This window comes from Scatophagus argus, chromosome 2, assembly GCF_020382885.2.
Source record: "Scatophagus argus isolate fScaArg1 chromosome 2, fScaArg1.pri, whole genome shotgun sequence".
NCBI lineage: Eukaryota > Metazoa > Chordata > Actinopteri > Scatophagidae > Scatophagus > Scatophagus argus.
In genome coordinates, this window is record NC_058494.1 from 14,814,305 (window position 1) to 14,822,000 (window position 7,696).

The following is a 7,696-nucleotide window of genomic DNA, read 5'->3' on the forward strand; positions in this document are numbered from 1 at the left end:
ACGCAGCACTTTTTTTTTTGTCATCCAGGACACTTTCACCTGCAATTAGTCAATAATGTCTAGTGATCTATTTATATCTGGGTGTTTCATTACCTCCAAGCATATCATCTACCACCACAGTTTGCATGCTACTCCATCTGGTTTTGAAGTCATTACATAAACAGACCTTGCAGTGAAAATATTCACATTTGCTCACAGCAGCGTATTCAACAGCAATTTGAAAACCCATTACGGACACATCAAATTAAGTTGTGTCTGAATTTTACTGCTACCTAAAATGTCCCTTTAGTATCAGCCTGAATTTGTTTTTCATGCATAGCAAAGCAGATTTTATCCTTATTTGTACCAAATAGCTTTATATTGCATACCCTCTGACAGTGATTGTTCCTCCTGTCAAACAGCCCTGCCTTCTCCCTTTCTGCAATTTGTCAATTACAACTGCTAAATGGTTGCCAACTGCCCTGCTGTTCTCTGTGCCAGGATAGCAGCACTTGACCCATCTGATGTGGCTTCAACCCTGGCCCAAAACAAAGAGCAGCATGAAGCGGAGCAGGCGATAGCCGTGTCTGACCTCCCGCCCACCTCCACAGAGGAATCAGCCAACACTGGACCAGAACCAGACTCCTCACAAGAACTCAGGACTTCCATTCTCTAGAAGGTCCAACTGTTTTGCCTGTTCCTAATGTAACTAAATAACTCCCTCAAAAGCCACTCTCCACCATTGTACCCAGTCCCAGTTTACTGAAAGATTTACCCTGAATTCTCACACCCTGCCTTGGATTCTGACTGTAATAACTACTGTATATGTAACACATTTGTATTTGGTGTTTATGAGTGTCTGTCTGTGTGAGAGTAAGTTGAAGAGAAGAGATACCGTAACACATTTGGCACGTGTGAATGTGTGGAAGTAGGAGTGTGCAGGTATCAGGTGAGCACACTTGAATGAATGAACGGGAAGAACGTGTTTTTCAAATACTCTGAGCATGTACTGTATGTGTATGTGTGTGTGTGTGTGTAAATGTGATAAAAATGTTGTGAATCTAGTTTAATGTCTGTAAGCTCTTTGGACTAGAATGAAATTTAAGTTTTTCATACCCACTACATCAGTCATGCTGTCGGGACAGTGGCTGTGAACAATTTTCCAGTTCAGAACAATTTATTCACAAGTTCTTTGGCAGTATCATAGCGTACTCCTGACCTTTGTATTGTCATTTATGATTTTATCAGAAACAAATTAAAATGATATTATTGAATTTGTGCTTTCATTCCTAACACCCAGTATGGACTTTTCTGTAATTACTCTACAGTGCACTAAATCTTGATAATGTGAGCACACAAATAACACAGTAGTAATAACATGGAATGAATGACTCATTTGTGTGCTTAGATTCTAATGGATCTTTCCCCAGACACCTGACTGCCTCTGCATAAAGTAAAACATTACCACATTGTGATTTGGTTGAATGCTATTTGACAGATGAATCTTTTATTGTGTGAGTAACCACACACACTGGCATCATTTGTGTTCTGATCACAAGGCATGGGAGTGAGCGTCTGAGAAAGCCCTTGAACCCTCAAGTGTATCCATGTGTACTGTGTGTCTAATGTGTGTAGTGCGAAACACTCATGCTGGTCATGCGCTTGATAGCTATTTAAGCCAGGAAATAGGATTGGACTGATTCCTGGAGGGCTACAGTACTGCAGACAGAGAGGAGCAACATGCAGAGTCGGAGGTAGGGGAAACACATTACTCTGATGCCTTTTCACATCAAGAACTGTAGAAAGTCTTACAAATTGCTTCAAACTGAAAGTGGACATGAAACTAATGTACAGTTGAGCTACTGGCACTTTATTTCGAATGAAGATATGCACAGTCACAGAACAGTCTGTGCTGCGCATGGTTGAGCAGCGCATTCAGTCATTCAGATGAAGTAAGTCAGCAAAAAATGTAAAACACTTTTTCCAAGTTTGTTTTGAGAGTTGGTAACTTTTTTTGTGGCTGTTATCACTGTTTTGTTGTAAAATAATTGCTCCTGCCAAATTATTAGTCACTCCTTCATTCATCCCTAATCAACAACCTTCAAAAGACAAGCAAATCTAACTCCAAAAAAGGTTGAAACAACTCATCTCTTGCCGTCTATTGTTGAAAGCACTTCTGAACATGTAAGAGTTGAAAGCTAATGGCTTTGTGAATTATGAATAACGACTCGTGCTGCCTGCAGGGGCGTGTAAGAAGTGTAAGAAGTGAAGTTTCGGAATAGTGTTAAGACAATTGGCTTTAACAAGAGAACACAAAGCGAGTGAGTTGTTCTTGAGCTTAACTGAGGCGTATGTCTGTTGTACACTTAATTTTTTGTCTTCATCTTACCAAATATGTTCAGGGATAGACTGCGGCCCCTTACAACCCAAAACATGATAAGTGCTTTAGAAAAAGATGGATGGATGTAAAACAACAATTCTCAATGTATAAAATGTATTTCTTATTCTTCCATCTAATTTGCTGTGCACCTAAAATACTTTTACCCTACTTTCATCCTCCTTCTTTCTGGATTTTGGTAGCATGTGGACCTTGGGTGTCCTTGTGGTGACCCTGTGTGCCACCCTAACACTGGCCCAGTTCCCCCGGGAGTGTGTCACCGCCGAGGGACTGCAGAGTGGCCAGTGCTGCCCGTCTCTTACAGGAGCGGCCGGGGATGAGTGTGGTTCCAGCATTGGAAGGGGGCAGTGTGTGGCCATCGCTGCAGACAACCGCCGGCACGGGCCCCAGTACCCTTATGCTGGGCGTGATGACAGAGAGAGGTGGCCGCTGAGATTTTTCAACCGCACTTGCCAGTGTAATGGGAATTTCAGTGGCTACAACTGTGGGCGATGTCGACACGGGCTGACTGGACCGAACTGCGATCAGAGGATCTCTGTGGGTAAGAGACTAGATGCTGTTTAAACTGAGATCTCAGTGGGTCTCAAAGACAAGAGAAAATACATCATTTAAAGGATAGAAGGCAGCATTTATTGTAAAGGAAAAGAAAAATCTATGTTAATTTTTAACAGCATTCTTCTTTCCTTGTCTCTTCCTTTGTTCTTCCTAAACCTCAACAACCTCTTATTCCATCTCTTTTTGCCCTCCTGTTTTCTTCAGTCAGGAGGAATATCATGCAAATGAGCCCAGATGAGAAGAGAGCATTTGTGAATTCTTTGGATCAAGCTAAGAGGACTGTCCACCCTGACCTGGTCATCTGTACACGACGGTATGAATATAAACATATATATTATAATATTCTAGACTTTTTCGTGGGCTTGACTATAATTAGAATAATGCTACAGTAAGAATATTTTATTAATTAATTAAACAATTTCAAAGAAAGACTGATCATTTTTCAGCCAGTCTTTGGTCTCATATCAAGACTGTGGAACAGACAATTTTGCCCAAGGACCTACAGACTCAGTGTAGCTGAGTCTTGCAGTTGAAAGCTCAGTTAATATAGCTATGGGTGAGCCTGTGCTATGTTTTGAAAATTATCAGTAAAATCATAAAATTTCTCATGGCAGCTTTCTGTTTAAGCTGCAAGAGGAAGAGCAAATTATCAGTTTAGGCAGGAGTAAAGGGATTTATAATCTTCTAAGTAACAGTACATAAATCTGTGAATAACCTCCTTCCAAGTCAGTTGAGGATTATATTAGATTAATTTTTAAGCAGTTCTCAGCTGCAGGTAGAAGAACCCTTTTAACCTGCTAATGAAAAAATTAAATTTCCTCTGTGTTAATGGCCAAGCCCAGGATCTCAACTGCATGCCTCATATTTGAGGTCCCCTTAGGCAGCTAGACAGAAATAAAATGTGCTCATAGTGTCTACTAATTTGCAGTTTAACTAAGAGCATATATATTCACACATCAAAGGAATAAATATGAGTTTGGAGACAGTTTCTGCATTGAAAAACAAGAGGATAAACAGCAGTGTGGAGGATAAAACACAAACACACATTTATCCTGCTGCTCCCATCATCTGTAGGTACCAGGAGGTGTTCGGGCCCGATGGTAACACCCCGCAGTTTGAGAACATCACCATATACAACTATTTTGTTTGGAGCCACTATTACTCTGTTAGTAAAACCTTCCTGGGGCCAGGCCAGTCAAGCTTTGGTGGTGTAGACTTCTCCCATGAGGGCCCTGGTTTTGTCACCTGGCACCGTTTTCATCTGCTGCAACTGGAGAGAGACATGCAGGTAAGTAGAGGTAAGGATAGGAGAGAGAAAGAAAGAAAGAGGCAGAATAGTGGGGAAAAAGGGCTGATGTAGTGATGAAGAATGAAGCAAAGATGGGAGAAGGGATAATAAGGGAGGAAGAAAAGAGTATGCGGACTTAAAGAGATGGAGACTGAGCAGAAAGCTATCCTGGGGGAGGAACGAGGAGTTGGAAGGGAGGTGAATAGAGAAATAAACCAAAGCTAAAAATGAGGGGAATGGAAATGCAAAGACAATCTCCAACATGGAAATGTATTTACACATGTGGGTATGTATTCATCTATCCATGAAAAACCTTTCTTCTTCCTTTTATCCATCTCCTGTGCGCAGGACATGCTGGGTGACCCCACATTCGCCCTGCCCTACTGGAACTTCGCCATCGGGGGCAGCGAGTGTGACATCTGCACCGATGACCTGCTGGGAGCCAGGAGCTCCTTCGATATGAGCTCCATTAGCCCCAACTCCTTGTTCTCCCAGTGGCGGGTCATCTGTGAGAATGTGGATGACTACGACAATTTGGGCACCATCTGCAACAGTAAGGATGGTTGCAGAAACACACACCATGCCGCACTGTGCAAGAGAGGGATGTTGATATACAGCGTAGTCTCAGCTGCATCAGCAAAGAGGGCAAAGAGCTCATAAAGAGAGCATGTAGAACATAAGCTGCTATAAATAAAACCTCACAGCTGTTGTGCTGCATTCAATATTGCTTGCTATTACTACAGTTTGTTTGAGACTACTCTACTCATTAAGCAACTTCTCTGCTGCAGTGTGCATCCAAAGTAACGCAACACTACATCTTGAACTGTTGGATTTTTAATTTCTCTAATTTCTCTTTAGCAGTCATCAAGAACACACAGCAGTTTTTCAAGCACTAATTCCCAGTACAGCAAGCAGTTTAAACTAGAATAAGGCAACTCTGTGCAACACTGCAATAAGCTGGACTTTAGGTGATCAGATTTGCAGGGATTGGATCTTGTTCCACACTGGCACAAGCTTACACCCCCAAATACTTACCTTTGCTATAGATTTCAAACACACTTCATTCATACAATATTTTTTTTCATCTGGTATTGTGGAATAATAAACAAGCTTCTGTAGTTTCTGAATAATTCGATGTGTATAAAAAAAAAAGCTGGTAACAGGTAGAACATGTGAGTGGCCAATGTGTGAATGATCTGTCTTATCTCCTTAGAGAGTCATGACAGGCCTGGTATTTCCTGCGTCAACAAGCAGCATCTCCTTAAATGGGTTATGGGGGTTGCCTCATTTGTGCATATGCTTGTTGAAGACGAGAATCTAGCAGTCTACTGGTTTCTTTGATCTGAGGGAATAATCTTCAAACAGACAGACAACTCAGTTATGTAGCCTTCTGTTTATGTACTTGTGTGTGTGTGTCTGTGTGTGTGTGTACACATGGGAGAGAAAACACAAAAAAGAAAGAGCTCATGCGTGCAAGTGGGAAAAAATCTTGTGTTCAGTCACAGAGCTCTCACTCACTACTGTTGACTTTTAGTGAATTATTAAAAACAAAAACTGTCACCCTGTCATGTTTCAGACTGAGCAACCTACTCTAGACTCCAACACAGAATTAGAAAGTATAATACAACATTTTTAATCATCTGTTTTTCTATTGTTAAAGTTAACTTTTGTCTGAGTATGGAGGTAATTGTATTTCACTTGAATTAGATAATATAATCTCTGACTTTGGGTCGTGTCCTCATCACCCAGACACAGAGACCAGTCCCATCAGGAGGAACCCAGCGGGCAATGTGGCTCGGCCCATGGTGCAGAGGCTGCCAGAGCCCCAGGATGTGTTGGACTGTTTGGAGCTCGGCACCTTCGATACTCCACCTTACTACTCCACCTCCTCCGAGAGCTTCAGGAACACCATTGAAGGTGTGCAGTTATGCATCAGTGGTCAGAATCAAAACAACATTTGAGATTTAACATCCTCCTGCCAATTAAAAGGGGGATACTCTGGTTCAGTCAGAGACTACAAAGCTGTTGAAGAGTTGTGTGACTGCAGAGGTACACACATAAAGCCAGAAACACACACACACACACACACACACACACACTAAAGCCTCCACCCACATGCACATATGGTTAGTTCCAGTATGGCATTTGTTGTTCCTAATTTGGGTAAATCAGAGCTTTCATTTCATAGCTTTGTTGTTCTTCATTTTCTAGGCTACAGTGCCCCCCAGGGGATGTACGATCCCATGATCCGCAGCCTTCACAACTTGGCCCACCTCTTCCTCAATGGCACAGGTGGACAGACTCACCTCTCGCCCAACGATCCCATCTTTGTCCTGCTGCACACATTCACCGATGCAGTCTTTGACGAGTGGCTCAGCAGGCACCAACCAGGTACACACAGACTGAAATAGGTGCAGATACAGAAATGTAACCCAGTCAGAGGGCTGAATAGATAGAGAAACCTATTTTTTTTCCTCATGCTGCAGGAGAAATCGTCTACCCTGAGGAAAACGCTCCTATTGGGCACAACCGGAGATTCAACATGGTTCCTTTTTGGCCTCCTGTAACCAATGCTGAGATGTTTCTTACTGCCCCAGAAAACCTGGGATACTCTTATGAGGTCCAATGGCCAAGTGAGTATCAGCACACATATATGCACACATGTTGTATCCACAAACCCCAACAACCACTGATGAGCTTCCACTCCTTTTCCACAGCTCGTGCTTACACCCTGTCTGAGATCATCACCATAGCGATTGTTGCGGCAGTGCTGGTGGTGGCAGTGGTGGGTGGCGTCATCGCCTGCGCCGTGCGCGCTCGCTCTTACCGCTCAGCCGAGGCCCTGGAGCCACTGCTGGGAGACACTTTCAGACGCTACTCGGAAGATGACCGGAGATTCGACAAATCACAGTCTGTTGTCTAAATCCAAGCCTTTCTCGAGAGGCCTTAACATTTTCATGCACTTATTTTGCTTTTTTTTATTCCTCTACTTCTTCTAATAAACCTAAACTGATTTTAAACCCAGGATCTCTGTGTTGCTGTATTTGCAATAAATTGCAGGGCTGGCAGAGTCTGACAGATCCTTTGTTTCTGACACATACAACAGAAGATAACAGACCGCTGTCAAAAAGTCAGACTGCCTGAAGCAGGTTAGCTTTTAATGACTGGAAAAATTGCTAGTAGTTGAAAATATAGCCTGGAACTATTTCTCCCCTGTAGTGTCCCCTTGTCAACTTCCAGCTATATGTTGCTAATACGTTCACAGGCAAAGTGTGATGTTTGCGTTCCTACAGTGCTTCTGTTTTAAAAGGTTGCATATTTTCATGCACACGTGAACTCTCCAAACTCTTGCCTGGCTCTGTCAGAAGGTCACACCAAAGTACTGAAACTCTCCAAATGTTTCAAAATATTAATTCCAGTCAACTACTGTGCGACATAAGCTCATACACCACACTGCTTTCATCATCAGAAAAGAA

At 42.5% G+C, this 7,696-nt stretch overlaps 1 protein-coding gene across 1 annotated transcript; it reads left to right on the forward strand.

Annotated features, from left to right (window-relative positions):
• The first annotated feature begins 1,594 nt into the window (after positions 1-1,594).
• Positions 1,595-7,230, forward strand: tyrp1b (tyrosinase-related protein 1b). The gene is made up of 9 exons (XM_046379216.1): positions 1,595-1,733; positions 2,560-2,918; positions 3,137-3,245; positions 4,007-4,220; positions 4,569-4,773; positions 5,970-6,137; positions 6,432-6,611; positions 6,707-6,853; positions 6,938-7,230. The coding sequence occupies exons 1-9, from the start codon at positions 1,720-1,722 to the stop codon at positions 7,141-7,143; spliced, it is 1,602 nt and encodes a 533-aa protein (XP_046235172.1). The 5' UTR covers positions 1,595-1,719; the 3' UTR covers positions 7,144-7,230.
• The last annotated feature ends 466 nt before the right edge of the window (positions 7,231-7,696 follow it).

Excerpts from the sequence above, each read along its gene's own strand:
- tyrp1b (XM_046379216.1), top strand. Across the intron at positions 4,221-4,568 it reads AACTGGAGAGAGACATGCAG|GACATGCTGGGTGACCCCAC; the intron begins GTAAGTAGAGGT and ends TCCTGTGCGCAG. Across the intron at positions 6,612-6,706 it reads GCTCAGCAGGCACCAACCAG|GAGAAATCGTCTACCCTGAG; the intron begins GTACACACAGAC and ends CTCATGCTGCAG.